General features: G+C 54.7%; 1 protein-coding gene across 2 annotated transcripts in view; it reads left to right on the forward strand.

Annotated features, from left to right (window-relative positions):
* CTBP2 (C-terminal binding protein 2) overlaps window positions 1–17,103 on the forward strand; it is a 114,969-nt gene that overhangs the window by 74,357 nt on the left and 23,509 nt on the right. Inside the window, exon 1 of one of the 2 annotated variants that reach the window (XM_024751533.1) lies at window positions 1,075–2,961. The exons of the other annotated variant lie outside the window; for it this stretch is intronic. Coding sequence (XP_024607301.1) covers window positions 1,290–2,961 — 1,672 coding nt within the window. The 5' untranslated portion in view covers window positions 1,075–1,289. Of the gene's footprint in view, window positions 1–1,074; window positions 2,962–17,103 lie in introns of those variants that run through there. 2 annotated transcript variants of the gene reach the window in all.

The following is a 17,103-nucleotide window of genomic DNA, read 5'->3' on the forward strand; positions in this document are numbered from 1 at the left end:
TTTGTCGTGGAACCTGCAGTTGGAAGATCCCGGTCCAGTCTGTGGTGGTGCTTCTCGGGGACCTGCCTGTATGTTTAAGAAAATATTTTAATGCTCCTGTGTGGAGCTTTCCTTTATCTAAATAACTGCTGTTCTTTGCATTATTGCACCTAAAGTCCCCGGAGGACCATGTAAAATCTTAATCTATGGGAACATGGAAAATGATCCCCGAGATCTGAGCCAGGCCAAGCTTGCTAGAATTCTGCTTTCCTTGCAGACAGATTTAAACGAAGACACTCCTCCCTCCCAGCTTTGCTTCATAATGTTGGGGTCAGGTTGTTGACCTCTGTTGCAGTCTTACAATGATAAATTCTAGATTACACGCATGGGTTGTTTTTCTGTCACCGTTGTTGTTTTTCTGGGCAGTATGAAAGGATCCGTGTTTTATGATAATACGGTAAAGAATCCATTTGGACTTGAACAATGTAATAACTCGTTTGATTCGTAACCAGAGCCATCTCAGAGCCAGATTTCAATATTGGCAAAGCATCGGGCTGCAGACCTGGCCCATCTCTTGGGGAATCTCATGCTCTAGAACTGTGCAAGACTTTTCCTTTTTATCCCGCCTGCCTGTTCACATTTAATTTGTTCTCAGCCGTATGCAATGGATTAACATTTCATCAGGGTAGATTAAGAGTGAATCGACATTAAAGCAGTCTTTTTCTATTTTCCTCCTGTCACTGTTAGGCGATCAGAGGCGGCGGTGGGGGCACCTTCGGGAGGGGGAGGGAGTACTCGTCCAAAAAGTGCCCTGGTGAGGACGGGGGAGATAAGCCGGAGCTTCAGTGTGAAAATAAGTCCCAGTTGCGGGTCGAGAGGCCTGGTTGGAGCCCACAGCCGGTTTCATCAGTCTAACGAGACGTCACATGGAACAAAAGCTTTCGGGGTTTTATTTAGCTCCTAATCCGCACGCTGAGAGAGCCGAGGTCCATGTGAGCGCACCAGCCGGGAGGGGGGCCCGGCGGGCTGGATGCAGCCTCCTTTCTGGGACTGAGCCGTAAAGAAAAGACCTCTGGCGCTACCATTGGAGAGTGAGGCAAAGTTACCGTGAGTGTTGTGTTTTGTCTACTAAGGTTTCGGAGGATTAATAATTTAGGCCATACTTTGAAATAGAAAACCCACAGTTGGTTGTTCCTGCTGTCTTGGAAGGGATAGAATACAGCCGGGTCTGGGTTTGATGTATGTAATTGAAGATTCGTAAAGAAAGGCTTCCTCCTCTGCCTTGGCCGTAGTCATTTTTTTTTTTTCCAATGCCGGTTCCCAGCAGGCATATAAATATCGGTCGATCTCAGAGCTGGGATGCTGCCGGGTGGTACGAGGGCCCCTGGGAGATCGCTGAGGCTCTGGGGAGGAGAAGCTCCCTGACGGACAGAGGCGGAGAGGGACCTTGGTACGAGCGGCCGAACCCTGGGCTGCAGGATGTCACCATGCCCGGGGCCACCGAGCCCTGCCGCTACCGGGAGGCCTTCTACAACTCGGTGGCCGGAAGGAAGAGCTCTGTTCCCGACTTTGCCTTTTACGACAGCAGGCGGGCGGTGATGTCAGCTCGCAGGGCCCTGCTGCCGCGGGATTACTACAGCGACCCGGCCGGAGCCGCCCGGGCCCCCAGAGAGCCTCAGCACCATCACGACCCGGGAGCTGGCCAGCTGCTGCCCGGTTATGGAGCGCTGGGCAGCAGGATGACATGGGAGCCAGTGCAAGGCCGGGCCCCTGTCCTGCAGGACACCGGTCACCTGTACCGGGATCCCGGAGGTAAAATGATCCCTCAGGGACAGCGATCGCAGAGCGAGGCCCCATTGCCTGCGCGGTACTCGGGGGAGCTGGCCGACAGCAGGTTTGGGGCGGAGGCGCCCGCCTACCCTGCCAGCCAGGTCTACAGCGATGTGGGCGAGAGGCCTATGGATTCCGCCACCGCTGCCAGGCAGGCGGCCCCCACGTGCCTGGTCGTGGACCCTGGAGCGGCTGCTGCTTCCGATGCCAGCCTGGGAACAGCCCCGGGCGCCCTGAACCGAGGCTACGGACCTGCCCGGGAAAGCGTCTACCACAGGACGCCTTATGAGAATTGCGAGGCCGACCTGTCCGCCTACCGGGGGCCCGGTGGCAGCAAGAGGAGTGTGATGCCCGAGTTCCTGGCCTTCCTGAGGGCGGAGGGCGTGGCCGAGGCCACGCTGGTGGCCCTGCTGCAGCAGGGCTTCGACTCCCCAGCCGTCCTGTCCACGATGGAGGATGCAGACATCAAGTGTGTGGCGCCCAACCTGGGCCAGGCCCGCGTCCTGAGCCGTCTGGCCAGCAGCTGCAGGACGGAGATGCAGCTGCGCAGGCAGGGCCGGGGAGGCTCCCTGCCCCGGATGCGCTCCAGCAGCTTGAGCCACCGAAGCGAGCTCCACGGTGACTTGTCTGGTCTGGACGCCTCGGCCCTGCGGCCCCAGCCGGCGGGGCCCCTGCAGGCGACCTCCCCGCAAGCTGCAGATCCCACTCGCCGCCCCTCCAGCGCGCCATCCCAGCATCTCCTGGAGACCGCGGCTACCTACTCTGCCCCGGGGGTGGGCGCCCAAGTCCCCCACCTTCCCTCCAACTCTGGGTACAGCTCTCCCACCCCTTGCGCCCTGACAGCGCGGCTGGGCCCTACGTACCCCCCGCAGGCCGGGGTGGCCTTGACTAACCCGGGCCCCAGAACTGCCTACTCCACAGCGTACACGGTGCCCATGGAGCTGCTGAAGCGGGAGCGTGGGGCGGTGGCGTCTCCCCTGCCTAGCTCCCACAGCAGCCCCCAGCTCCTGCGGAAGCCCAACCTCCCCCCGGAGCCCTCCACCCTGCTGCCGGCCAGCCAGAGCCTCCACACGCCCCACTCACCCTACCAGAAGGTGGCCCGGCGGACGGGGGCCCCCATCATCGTGTCCACCATGCTTGCACCAGAACCAAGTAATGCACCCCCTGCCTGCCTTTCCTCATTTGGGTCATGGAGGGGACAGTGGGGGCAGAGATTTGAGCACGGGACAGTAGGTCCTCGTGTTCCTGTTGCTCTCTGGCCAAGCCCGGAGAGACCACCCCTCCCTTGGACTTGCTCTCGCTTACACACACACTCCGCCGAACCGGGCGCCACGGCCAGCTCGCCAGGCGGCGAGCGTTCTCTTGGGTGAAAGAGATTTGTGGTTCAGGCTGACCCACTGGGATGGCATTGCCTTCCCTTTTCTCTAGTTGAGCTCAAGCTGATTTGTGGATTTCCCTTTACAGTAAGGAAACACAACTGTGTTTATGGGAGAAACCCAGAAATCGTTCAGAACAGGATGAAACCCTCAGCTCACGAGCGGGGGCAGTTTCTCCAGTTCACATTCAGTGGCTTTGGAGAAGGTGGGATATTTGTCCACCACCTCCCATAAATCGGTCATCGTTCACTTGCCGTTAGAAGTGCATTATAGCATGGAAATGCACCTCTGAAGGGTCTACACGGTATCAGAGGTAGAGTTAATGGCTGCAGAGCTAAAAACGGGTGTGCTTCCAGAACTGTGTGTTAAACAGAGCAAGATGTTGAAATCCCTTAGAACTCCCTGTTTCAGAAACAGACTTAGCCTCACATATTGGAAAACGCGGTTGGGAATTCTGCTGACTTGTAGGGAAGAATATATTTCCAAGTTGAGGAAAGAGAGAAGGATCCTAGCTGTTCTCTTCAAAACATGAGTCGAGTGTGATTGAATGCATGTGTTTCCCTGGGCGTCTGGATAAAGTTCCAGGTGGGCATCCTCTGAGCAACACTTAAGAATTTTTATTTCGACTCTGGAATCCTTCCTGGCCATTTAAGCTGTAAATCAGCTTTCTTCCGTTCTTTCCCCCGTCCTCCCCAACATAGTTTAGAAAACTGAATCTTTTTTAAATGAATTTTTTTTTCCCTGAATAACTAGTATTATAGGGTGGAGATGGTGGGACGAAAATCGTGGTAAAAATGAGATGTACCTTTTTGAAAATACCCCTTAAATAGCCATGGGTGGGGGCTGGGAGCCCGCTCCTGCAGCTCTGAGATACTGCATTAGGGTTATCTGTTACATTGGTGAAGCCGCTGATGATTTGGCGACTCACAGACCGAAATGGCTGTTGCTTTACATGCCGACCTCCGCACACGTTTCTTTCTTATTTCCAAAGGGACGCTGGTTGGATTTTTCTGTTGTCTCTCCCTGTAGATTGTGGTTTTGTCTCATGTGTGGATTTTCTTTTTAAGTCTTACCATAAAATTTATTTGACTTTTTTTTTTTTTAATCAGTGTGTGACAGGAGGAAAGTCAGACAGTATTTCCCAGGCCCTGTGTCTTCCCCTTCACAGTCAAACATTCTTTCTTTGCAACCAACTAATTTGCATGGCGATGACATTTGTTGCTTCAGTAATTTCATCTGATAATGGCTGGGCTTGCAAAGCGGATCTGAAAACATATTCCTTAATTATGTGTTGCTAAGCAACGGGAGGGTTTGGTCATAATCACAGAAAGATTATCTCCACACTGAAGTCCCGGAAAGGTTTTGCTTAAGGAGGACCTGTGAAATTGCCTTCTTTCTTCTCTTTTTCTGTTTATTTTGCACTGCCTTCTAACAAAAACAGTCGCTGTTATTTGGGTGCGGGGGTGAGGGGCCTTATTTAAGTTGTTTGGACTGCAATTGTTAACACACGGTTTTGCAGACCGAGGGATATTGATTTTTGTTTCATTTGCATGGCAGCAAGCCAGTGCCAAGAAGTCTGCAGTCGGAAGTCTGCCAGCAAAAAAATTTCTCTGTCAGATGATGTGTCCCGTAGCAGTGGTTCCTCTCATTCCTTCTCGAACGTTCAGTGTGTCATCATAGCCCTCCCCCGAAAACAGTGTGTCAGTGACCGGGGTAGGAGCTTGGCTTCCCCGGGAGCTTTGAGCCTGGATACATGGCATTTTGTGTGGCAGATTTCATGAAGTCAATAGCCAGATTGGGATCTGTCGGAACCTACAGTCCATAACATTCACGGTTAAGGAAACCACTGCAGACCTCGGGTCTAGAAACCTGAAGCTCACAGGGGCAGCCCTACCGCTGCGGCTGCTGAGCTGAAACGGGAGACTGCGATCTTTAAATCCAGATCGAGCCGCCTTGGACATTTGCGGCACAACCAGCATGAATAAATCTTCATTCTGGTTTACGCTTAACTCACGTGTTTCCCTCTGATCTGGAGGGGCAGGGGATGCCAGGAGTTGGGCTTATCTCCTCTCTCCCTGTGGAGTGGTGAGCTGAGTGTTTGCAGTGGGTGGGTTGTTTGTTTTTAAGTGCTTGGTTTTATTTTTATATGCTTTGGGTATTTTAATTTTTTCATCTTTTGTACATTTTTAAAAGTGACTTTCCGTTTACAGTTATTACAAAATATTGGCTATATTCCCTGTGTTGTACAACACATCCTGGAGTAGATATTTTAATTTATATTTGCTTTTCTCGGTCCATGAACTACCTGCTTCATCTTGGTTGGCTTTGTTGCTGTAAATACCAGGCTCCTGTTTGCTAGTCCATGGACCGGGCAGTGGAGGGTGACCAGGTGAGGACGGGCCCCGGGGCAGCCCCCAGCCCCCGTGATGCGGGATGAGTGGGGCCGCATGTCAGACCCACGGGAGTATCGGTACCCAGTGGACCTGCTGTCGTTTACACACTGACCTGCTCGACTGGGGCACAAGCTGCGGAACCTTCTGGCAGCGGCTCTAACCCAGCGATGCCCCTCCCCCCCATGTCACATGGTGTCGACCTCGGCCAAGGATTTGCCGTCGCCCGAGTCCCCCCCTATGCCGGGTGCAGCCGGGTGCATGGCGTGAACAGCAGTGCTGCAGCCACCTTCACGGTTTTGTCCTCCACGAATACAGCGCCACACACGGGCTGCAGGGGCCTCAGAGCTTCCAACGTGAGAGATGCAGCCCCAGCCCGCTCTCTTTCTGGCCCTTTTCAGTTTCCCTCCAGGCATTTTTCTCGATTAAGTGCATCCGTGACCCCCATCTAGTTGCCGGGGGCACTGCCCAAAGACCCTTCAGGACAGGACAGGACAGGGGTGTCTGCAGCCCATTTATACTGGGGGTGTGGGAGAGAGGCTGGTGGTGTCACAGTGTTATCTGTCACCAGAGCTGGTCACTTGCGTGGCAGTGTTGGATGTGATACTGATATCTTGGCACTGGTTTCCAGCACCGTGGGAGTGCATGCCGGGTCTCCTGGGTAGGAAGTCCCGTCAGAATCAGAATGGAAGATTGTTCCTGTCAGGCCCACGCACGCCTGGTGATTCCGCCTGTGTCCTTGCCTTTGGTTTTGAAGGTCCCTCTGCAATGAAGATCCGTGCTGGGGAATGGGGTCCAGAGGATTCACTGGTTCTGAGGGTCATGACCCTCAAACCATCAGCCTGGAGGAGGCCACCATGAGGCCCCAAAGACACCCTCCCGCCAAGCCACCTGATCACACCCATTCCCCACCCCCAAAGCAGAGCCCGCCCAAGAAGGGTGGGCTCAGCCAAACCCCCCTGCCTGTCAGTATGTGGGGACCGTGCCCCTGAGCTGGCCCTGCAGAGCAACGGGATGGTGACACCAGCTCTTCGTTGTCAGGATCCTGCAGCCTGCCCAGGGAGATGTGTAAAGGAAGTAGACCTCTCCCGGGCTGCGGTCCAGGGCAGGGTTCCTGAGCACAGACCCCTGGGGGCCGGTCCCCTCAGCACTGCTCCAGCCCCTGCCGTGTTCTGGGCTTGGGGTCAGATGTTTGGTGCTCACAAGTGGATGCACCCCAGCCTGGGCTTCAGGTGCATCCCCCCACCCTCCGCCCAGTTAATACATAAAAGAACAGTTACTGCAGTGTGAAACAAGGGCCAGGATGGGGACACACGTGGGGAGCCTGCAGCACTCGGGGAAGCATCCCCGAGGAGCGTGAGTGCACTGGCAGGGGAGGCTGAGGGCAGAGCTCAAACTCCAGAATGACCGTCAAACTGCAAGCGTTGTGGTGGGGCTAAGGGAGAGGACGCTGCCCAAACCAGCCCGAGGGTGGTTGTACGTGTAGGTGTAGCCCGAGAAGGCTGTCGCGGTCCTGGCTGTTGCCCAATGACTCCCTGGAACGGGCTTTCTTGAAGAGTGATGTACCTCCACGGTCAGGAAATCCTAGCCACGTGGAGCTGGCAGGGGACTCATCCAGGGTCACCCAGCAGGACTCGCCGCCTCCTCTGGCCGGGGCCCCTCTCCGCAGCAGTCTCCCTTCCAGATGGAGCCCGGGAAGGAGCCACGTACTTCCAAGGTGCTGACAGCTAGGCCATTCCAAGTAAAACACCTGAAATAAGTCCAAGGTCGATAAAATCGACAGGCTTCTGGTTTGCTTTTGCACTTGGAGGGTCTTTCGGGCTGGCCTCTGGGTGCGGGTTTAGAGTCCAAGGTCGCCCTTTGCTTGGTTCACGCTTCTTCCCTTCCTCACTCAGGGTGCCCCCCTTTGCTGGGCCAGCTTTGAAAGTGGTGCTTTTATCACTGTCATTGTTCCTTGGTTACTTCTCAGGCCGGGAGGCAGGACTCTGGCTTTGGCGCACTCGGCTCAGAGACTCTGGGCTTATCCCACAGCGATCTGTCCCTCAAAGTAGCCTGCTCTGACCTTTTGGGTGTGGACTTGGTCCTGTCCGTGGAGGACAGCGTCTAGGTAAGCTGTGGCCTGGTGGCCTGGAGGCGTCCCAGCTGCTATCTGTGCCAGGGCAGAGGGCCACACTGCCAGGCCTGAGTCACAGAAAAGCTTAACAGGCCTTTCACAGAACTGGGTATCTGGCCCCTTCTGTCAATTCGCCTCTTCTGTGGCACCCCACCCCTAACCCTGATGGCTCAGACCCCCTCAGCAGGGGTGTGTATCAGTGATCGTACAAGGAGTGTGATCTGTGGGGACTTGGGTTTGGACCCCAGTTCTCTGCCTAATAATCTGGGAATACCCCGCCCCTTACGGGTGAAATGGGCTCCCGGCCACTCGGAGGCTCTGAGGTCATCGTAGGTTTTCTGCCTAATGTGATGTGAGACGCAGAGGAGGTGGTTAATGAAGCTATTCCTTGCTGTGCTTTCCTGCGAGTTAGTTTACAGGAACTGATCTGTGTTCTCTCAGAGGAAGATGGGGCTAAGACTGTTGCTGGACACCGGCCAGCTCTGCCCGAGCTCCTGTCACCAGACCCTCTTCGTGTGGCCTGAGCAGCACAAGTTGCCCGGCACAGGCCGGCCATGCCCTCTCATCTCTAGATGGGCGTTTGGTCTCCCAGTTTTACAGAGTGGCTCTGAGTAATAGAGAGCGGGGCCGCACTGGCCTCCGCCTTCAGGAAGTGGACTGTCGGATGTGACATTGGTCTCTAGGTAACAGTTCTGTGTATTAGTATCTCTTTCCAACCCCAAACCCCTCCGGGGATGATTGCCTCTCTGAAATGCTTAGGAGAGGGGGCAGTCTCGTCCACGGTGCCAGTTAGATTTTCCAGGGGACACAAGTGCCTGGGCCCGATGCACAGGTGGGGCGAGCCTCGGTGCATTTATCTGCCCAAGAAAAGGCAAAGGCAACAGACCCCTTCGCCACATTACTTCTTTACATGACCCTTGCCCTTGAGTGTCCAGTGTCCACTGGACACTGGGCTTCTCTAACTTACATTCTACTGGGTGGACCTGGGTGGGCCATGGGGCCCAGGAAGCAAAATCCGGAGTCCTCACTGGCTTTTGGTATCAGACACCTGATTGGCAAATATTTTCTCCCATTCTGCAGTTGTCTTTCTACTTTCTTGATATTGTCCTTGAAGCACAGAAGTTTTCATTATCGTGAAGTCCAGTTTAGTTTTTTTTCCCCGCTGGTTGCTGTGGTTTTGGTGTCGTCATCCACGATCATGAAGATTTGTGCCTCAGTTTTCTTGCTAAGAGTTTTGTGTAGTGTTAGCTCTTACATTTAGGTCCTTTTGAACCATCCTGAGTCGACTTGAATCTGGAGTAAGGTCGGGGTCCCACCGCGTTCTGCTGCCCATGGATACTCAGTGGTCCCAACACCGTTTTTAAAAGAGAAAAACCAACATGTGCTAACATGGAAGATTCTCAGGTGTTTGGAAGCTATTTCTTGTCCCTAAGATTACACAAGGCAAGAATTCTGAAGCTATTTGATCGGCTCTTTGCTAGTTAGTACGTGGGTTTTTTTAAGTTTAGGAAAGGTAAATAATGCTTTAATCCGTAACTGGTTAGCCCTTGTTAGCAATATAGAAGCTAAAGGCACTTAAGTTAATGTACTGCTGGGTGCGTTTTACCCACCTCTGTTCTGAGGCTGGCTTCCACAAAGGACTTTTTTAGTTGTTTTTCATGGAAAGGGGGGAAAAAACCCAAGACTGTGGACTTTTACTTGCTCCCTCCTGCTCAAGGAACAGGAAGGTACATGGCAGTTAAATTTAGCCAAACAGTGGTGCTCAGCGTATGAATAAAACACCCTTTGCCAAATTGTTAGGAGAGCCTAAAATCAAACCTGTAAACACGCGTCCCCACTGAGAGGGTGGGCGGTTCCTGGGGATGCGATCTGAGTGCGGTTGAGAACTGATCCCAGGAAGAGTTTGCAAATGTGAGCGGAACAGCTTCTTGTTTAAACGTGGGAGAGCTGGGTGAGAAAACTCTGGTGCAGAGTTTGTACTAGTAAATGAGGTCTCTGGGCTGTGCTCCCGGGGACGGGAGGAGAGCCCGAACTCACTCTGATGCCTGTGTTCCCAGCGCAGCTGTGTGCAGTGCTGGTGAGGCCGACGGGGAGCGAGTCCTCCCGATACTGGCTTGGTAGGAAAAGGTCGCCCCCCGCAGGGCTCAGAGGGAGCCCCTGGCCCCAAGTTGCCCCTGATACGCCTCTTGCTCTCTACCAGGACTGGGGCTGGAGAAGCCAGCCTTGAGTGCATCTAGGGCTTAACCAGCCCAATAAATAAGAGTAAATGTCACCACTCTGCAGCATTTGACCACAGTTATCTCATCTGAATTCCCAGGAAGACTGTAGGCATTTCCCCTTTCAAGATGAAAATTCTGAGGCTCAGAGAGGTTAGCACTCTTCCCCAGGTCACACAGCAGGACAGGGATTTGGGGCCAGCCTGTCTGACTCCAAACTTGTGCTTGGTCGCTGTGTCATGATGAACCACTAAGCACAGCACGTTAGGACAGCATGGGAAATTCAGCAGTGGTATGAAGTCAGGGAAGGGCGGGGGACACCAGCCCATGCTGGAAACCAGGGTCCATGTCAGCAAGAGGAAGTGAAGAGGGTGATTCCAGAGTAGGAGTCCCAAGGTGCTCTGAGGCTCACTTCCCCAAGTGTGACATTGGGAAGATGGACCTACTTACCCCCTCAGAGAGCTCTGAGGACCACATCCCATGGGCTGGCCCAGGCTTTGCACATGGGTAAGCTCAGTGCTTGTGTGGCCCCAGGGGCACCTACTGGTGCTTGCCTGTCCCTAGCTGGTGCCCTGCAGGACTGCACTTGGATCCACGCTGTTCTGTTGCAGAGCCAAGCCCCTTTCCTCTGTACTGTGCTGCCCTCTGGGAGAGTCAAGGAAATTAATTCTTCTGTGTGATTAAATGGAATGTAAAATGTTCTTTGGTCCTAAGAGGATTTAAGCCTGGCTATCAGGAAGAGCTCTAACACACACAAGGGTAAAACTGAGTGGATGGAAAAATAAGAACAGAAAAAGATGAAGCTGGGTGGTAAGGCCAGAGCTCAGCACTCTCTGCAGTCCTGTGCAAAAGGACAGGTGAGAATTTCACTCTGAGCTTCCTAGCAACCAAAGTAAAGAGGGAAATGAGATCTCTGGAAAGATTCACATTGCTCCTAAGATGGGACCAATGAGCCCTTTGCTCAAAAAAATCCTTTTTCTGAGCAATCACGAGCTGAATTTCTCCCGCCCTCAACAACATGTCCAAAGATTCAGCATCCGCTATAGATGTGCAGTGTTCCCTCCCCATCATGCCTCAACCTACACCCTCCCATTCACAGGCTCTACTACCTTGTGACAACTTCCTGCATCTCATCTAAAAATTTTGTTAAATTTTTTGCCAGGGCCTTATCCAGTCGAAGTTGATAAGCTCACGGGTGCAGGCTTGGGGCCTGGCTGGGCTTCTCCTGCAGCAGACAGCTGACTGCCTTTCCAGGGTGTCTGCTGCTTCCTTGGCCCAGCCCTCGGTGGGCATTGCCAAGTCCACAGGGAAGTGGCGATTCTTCTCAGTTGAGGGGGCTCTGCCTGGGGAGCTGAATGCTCTCGCCAGCAGCCCAGCCTGAGCCGGTCCCTTCCCCCTCCATCTACGGTGCTTAAAGCTCACCTCTCAACCTAACCGGCTTTTCTGCTGGGGAGTTGTCTATTAAATGCTTTATATTTGAAGGAATAAATATGACTTCGTGATGGGTTCTAGTGTTTTCCTATGTACTGGGCTTTGAGCCTGGATCGCTTTAGACATAAAGTTATAGAGGAAAAGAGCAGGGCGGGGACGTCCAACCAGCTGTTGCACTTGGGAGAATTAGCTTCCTGGCTGCTCTGGGGCCTAAGGGCAGCACGCTTGGCCTCTGGCCTGCCGGACAGCAAGCCTGTTAAAGGGTCCTTAAGAGTCACTTTCCTTTTGGGTTTTAGAGCCACAGGAAAAACTAAGTTATCTGAAAGCCTTGCGCTTCTTCCGTCTCCATCCCGGCCTTGGTGGCTGCCATAGCTAAGAAGCAGGGCGGTATTTTGTTTTTATGGGCCCTTGGTCCAGGCAGTACAGTTAGAAAAATAAGCCTGAGTCTGCTAGGCTCTTCCAGTGGCCTTTAGGGAGAAGGGCATCTTGTCTGTTCCTTAGGGGCCCTGGTGGAGTCGGTCCATCTGATTCCAGGTGGCTAGCCAATCAGAGAGGCAGCAGCCCAGGAGGGCTCGGGGCGTGGAGCACGCGTAGGCCTACCTGCTCTCCTAGTGACGCGTGTGCTGTGGGCCCGGCGAGCCTGGAGGGCCAGCGTTGTCCACTGCTGCTTCCTGTGCTTTGGAAGGAAGGGCCCTTCCAGGCACCAAGAAGAGTGGGGTGTCCTCGGCTTGGTTGGGACCCCCTCCAAGGGGTTCCCTGGCCCCAGTCTGTCCCGACAGTGCTGAAGCCCACCTGCTGGGTGCCAGGCCCCTCCAAATGCTCACCTGGAGAGGGGTTGGGGCAGGTGACTTATGCTGTTAGTGGGTTGACTGCAGCCTCCACTGGTCCCACCAGCCCGGCGTGAGCCCATCACAGGCAAGCTGGTGGCACCCAGGCCGGCGTGTGGGCTGCAGCACCTGCGCCTGCCAGACTCCTGGCATCCGTTTGTTCTTTTCTCATCTTTATTTCACTTTATTTGTCTTAAACGTCCCCTTCTGTTGTTGCCATGGACACATTTTTAGAACTTGAGAAATAACTCAAGTGAAATACCCAGTGGCCTCCGCTGGCGGTCCCTATGCCGTGGGCAAGGCCTTCCTGGAAGTCCCCGAGGCTCAGAGGCTCAGCCCATCCCCTTCTCAGCCCCCGGCCAGGGGGAGACACCGGTCTGGGCTGCTCGGCTTCCCCAGCCAGTGTCGGGGCTCCAGGCAGGGCGCGGATTTCTGAACACCTCCCGCTTGGGGGAGGCTATGGGTGGAGAACAGACTTTGTGTGCCTCGCGTGTGGTCCTTGGAGTTGCTGCTGAGTTTGGCGTTGATAAGAGAACCAGCGATTGCTCCCCTATCCGGGACGATGCTCTCAGGGCGGCAAAGCACCGTCTCCTCTTCCGAGAGGAGACAGTGACCCAGCGGTGCCAGCATGGGTGGCTTTTCCTTTGGTGTTGGCCACACACTCACGAGGATGGTCTCCCACCGCGATGCCCTGGCATCCGGCACCATTAATGAGCTAATTGTTAAATGAATCTCTGCTCAGTAACGGAAGAAGGTGGCCGAGGAGGCTGTCTGGGCAGGGCTCTGCGCGCAGGCCTAGCGAGATTGCCCAGCACTTGTGGCGAAGGGCGTGGACCGGGTTTTTCCCCAGGCTGATTGAAACCTCAAGGAAACAAACATGGTAACTCGCTACACACTGCGGGTGTTTTCTAGCAAGATGCTGCTGTGAGGAGGTCTGTCCTCCGACGAGGCCTGATGGCCCGACCGTCTCTGCAGTTACTGTTTAGAAGGGACAGACCGTGTCCTCCCTCCATCTAAGGTGGTGACTGGGTTTGAGAGGCCCACGACACCGAACAGCTGTGGGTCACCTGGGCCCCGGCCCTGTCTTGTCCACATGGCCCAGAGCTGGTCAAAGCTCAGTCCTCCGAGCTCATCCAGCCCCGAGGCCCTGAGGCTCCAGGGCCTCAGCAAGCCCTGCCTGGCCAGAGGCCACCTCCAGGTTGCTCCTCGTAAGGACGGTCCTGGAAGGCACATGGAGTCCTGGCTTAATCCCTTTAGGGGCAGAGCAGACGTCAAGGGCCAAGCTGACATCTTCTGGACCAGGTTTCTTATCAGCCGGGCCGCTGGGTGTAGCTGGGTCTTAGGACTTTACAAAGTGAGCATGTGTCCCCGAGAGTGGCTGGGGGAGGGGCCGTGTGCTCATGGGTCACTTTCCCCCTGTGGGGGCTTTGACTTGCCTGGATGTAGCCTTCCCGTCTCCATGGTTCTGACGGCTCCAGGGGCAAGGAGCAGACCAGAGGGACTTGGGGTGGGCCCTGGGCACGTCTCAGCTTGGGAGGAATGAGTGGAGGGTGGAGGGGCTTTGTCTCTTCCCTGGTGCCCCGTGGACAGTGTCCTCATACCTGCTTGCCGTCTCCCAGCTACCCAAACCTTGGGTTGCCTGCGTGGGCGGGTTTGGGGGTGTGTAGGTGATTTTATTGATGCAATGAAAGATTGCAAGTCAATTAAGGAAAAATGTCTGAGGGCAGCGGTGCCGGCTGCGTGACTTACTACTTTACAACTTGAGGCTGGTCTCAGGTGTTTCCCAGCTCCCAGGCACGTCCCTGTTCATTCTGGTCTGATTACTGTGGTGGAGGGACCCCTGGGCTGCAGAGACCTGTTTTAATCTGTAGGTGACGCTGAGCCACGGTGGGGGGGAGGGGGTCTCTCCAGCGAGCTCCAGAGCAGCTCAGGACTTGGAAAGCCGCCCTAGAGTTCAGAATCTCAGGGTTCCTGGCTCGTAAGCTGGAACCAGAGTGGAGCCGCCACCACGGGGGAAGGGCAGACCCTGGATGCCCACCTCACAGCCAGTCTCCGCCTCCTGCTGTGGCGCTGGTGGCCAGTGGCTGGGGGTAAAGGTGGGCCCTGACCAAGGAGCAGTGGGTGAGCTTGGCTGGCTGAGCCCTATCTTCGGGTCAGTGCCCTTGAGGAACACGGAGACACACAACGTTGAGGATCCTGTCAGCGAGTGGCCTGGGAGCCCCCCCACCTCCCCTTTTGCCCTTGAGAGGTTCATGGCCTATTAGCTGTGGTCTAGGGCGAGGTCCTGAGGCTCCTCTCTTGGACAGGCTCGGAGGAGCTGCCATAAGGAAGGAGGGCCTGGGGAAGGCACAGGCCACTGGGGTGCCTTCTGACTCCTGGCAGTCCCGGTGGAGACAGGGCAGTCCCGTAAGAGAATGAGCGCCAGGGGATTCCATCGGAGCTGTTTGTTGGAAAGGAGGTGCAGAGCATGTGTGCTCCCGGCCAGAAGGGGCAGCCAAGGTTGTCCCCCGCCCCAGGCATAAGCTAGCGGTCACTTCCCCCTCCAAGGACTGTCCCCCTGTGTTGAGAAGCATGCAGAGGTGTGGCCTCACCTGGACGGGAAGCCAGAGCCTCCAGCCCTTGCACCCAGGCCACGTCCCTTTATCCCTCTTCCGGTTCTGCAGGGCCACCCATGTGAGGCTGGGCCTTTGAGGGAAAGCAGACCACATATCACATTTCCCCCAAAGTAGAAGCAGGGCCGAGCGTCCTCAGCTGCTTTGAAATGTGTTCCTTGGCGGCGTATTTGCTTTTCGGTGACGCCCTGCATGGTTCTTTCTGTCTCGGTCAATTGGGAGGGAAAGAACCTGGTCTGAGTGGGTGCTGTTTGCCCTGCCCCCAGTGGGAAGCACCAGCTTTCCAGACAACATCAGGCGCTTCTTCAGGGCAGAGGGGTTCACCAGGAACACAAGAGGCTCCCTTGGGACTCAGGAGGGTGAAGGAGCCCAAACACTGACGACCAGGAGCCACCCTGGAAAGGGCGCATCCAGCGCAGCACGGGGGGCATGTGGGCTCCAGGCAAGCCCGCCCGGCCAGCGTGCGAGTGTCTAAGAGAATGGGTTTAATCAAGTGATAAAGGGTTCTGGTTTTGTTTTTAAGCTCTGCTGGGCAAAGGAAAAGTATCGCTCACTTTTCTCTGTTCCGGTTCCCCGGTATGGTACGGACCCTGCACCGTTCAGGCTGCCGGGACAGTTTCCCTGGGCAGCTCTAAGGAGTCAGTTAAAGTACAACAAATGCTTGTCTTTCTGGAGGTACAGAAGTTGTACTTTTTTTTTTTTTTTTTAACTAGATGATGTGCGTCCCACAAGTCTAGACCTCTGCTTAAAGGAGACACCTCATGCGTGCACACCGGGTTAGCTGTGTTCACCCAGCAAGCCTTGAGTGGGGAGGGGGCAGCGGCCTGGGTTCTGGGGAGCCCGGGAGCCAGCTGCCTGCTCGGCCGGCTCTCTGCCCAGCTCTTACCTGAGCTACATGGCCTGAGAGCATCTCACTTGGAGGCCGTGACTCATTAAGATCCATGTTGTATTTAAGAAACTAATCTACTTGTCAGGGCACTCTGTAGCCATCTGTGGACCGAGCCTCCAGCTGCTTTTGCAGAGAACACTAAAATCAGGGCTGAGGAGTGGCTTCAAACCAGCTGCCCCCCGGCCCTTGCCCCCATGGAGCACACCCAGCCTTCCGGGAGCCCCCTTAGCCTGGGTCACCCCCAACAGCCCAGCCCCTGGGTGCTCAGAGGGCCTGGTGAGGCCACATTTCCCCACACTTGTGTTCTTTCTTAATAGCTTTGTTGAGACGTATAACTCAAACGCCTATACCATTCACTCAACGTGCCAGTGTGGTGGTGATTAGTATATTCACAGCTGAGTAGAGGAGCCCGGCTTCCGAAGACCAAGTAGCATTCAAGTTGCGATAGTCGTAGTGAGGAGAGGGCTGCGTGTGCAGTGACCGCTGGGCCTCCTTCCTACCTGGCCGTAACACTCATCACGGGGGCCTGTGGGCAGTGCCCGCACAGGAATACTTAAGAGATAACTTGGGTTCTGCTCCAGACCACCACGATACAGCAAATGTCGCAAATAAAGCAAGTTATACGAACTTCTTGGTTTCCCGGTGCGTATACAAGTTATGTTCACACTATAGTCTGTAAAGTATGCAACAGTGTTGTCTTTAAAAACAGTGTTCGCACCTTAATTTAAAAATATGCAGGAGATGGTGACAGTAGACTTACTCAACACGGGGTTACCACAGACCTTCAGTTTGTTTTTAAAAAAAAAAACAACAACGTGGTACCTGCAAAGTGCAATGAAACGAGATGTGCCAGTAGTTGCTGATACACACAGTGATGGCACGGCCATCTGCACTTCCGTTAAAAAAATATTTCACTCCTTTTTATTCCCCAGTGCTAGTTTTAAGCCAGGTTGTCCTGTCTTCAACCTTTAATCCCGCTGTTTTTCTAGTACTTGACTTGGGGCTAACGCTCAGTCAGGGTCGAGTGAAAGATTCCTGCTGGACAAGGTTCTAGGTGGCTGGGTGTGTTGGCACTGCAGAGCTCAGGTTAGCTGTGGCCAGGTGGGTGGCCTGTGCCCACCCCTCGGGCGCCTCAGGAACCCTGTCACCTTCCCAGGCCTTGGTGCCCTACGTGCGGAGCGAAGAATAGAAAACTTCCTTCCAGAGAGGGAGAGACTGACACGAAACTCCCAGTGCCCAGGCCGTATGATTCAGCATCAGATAGGGCTTCTAGGATGTTCCAGGGGAGAAGAGCTGGGGGTTCATTCAGGAAAGTGAGGAGAGAGCTGTTTCAAAAGGCCACACCAGAATCCTGAAACCACAGTTGGCCAGGCCTTGGAGAAGGGCCCTTGCGAGTGCCGTGGGGAAGAAGCAGCCTAACCCATCACTGGGGGAAGGAGA

Source organism: Neophocaena asiaeorientalis, unplaced genomic scaffold (assembly GCF_003031525.2).
Source record: "Neophocaena asiaeorientalis asiaeorientalis breed wild unplaced genomic scaffold, Neophocaena_asiaeorientalis_V1.1 scaffold108, whole genome shotgun sequence".
Classification (NCBI taxonomy): Eukaryota; Metazoa; Chordata; class Mammalia; order Artiodactyla; family Phocoenidae; genus Neophocaena; species Neophocaena asiaeorientalis.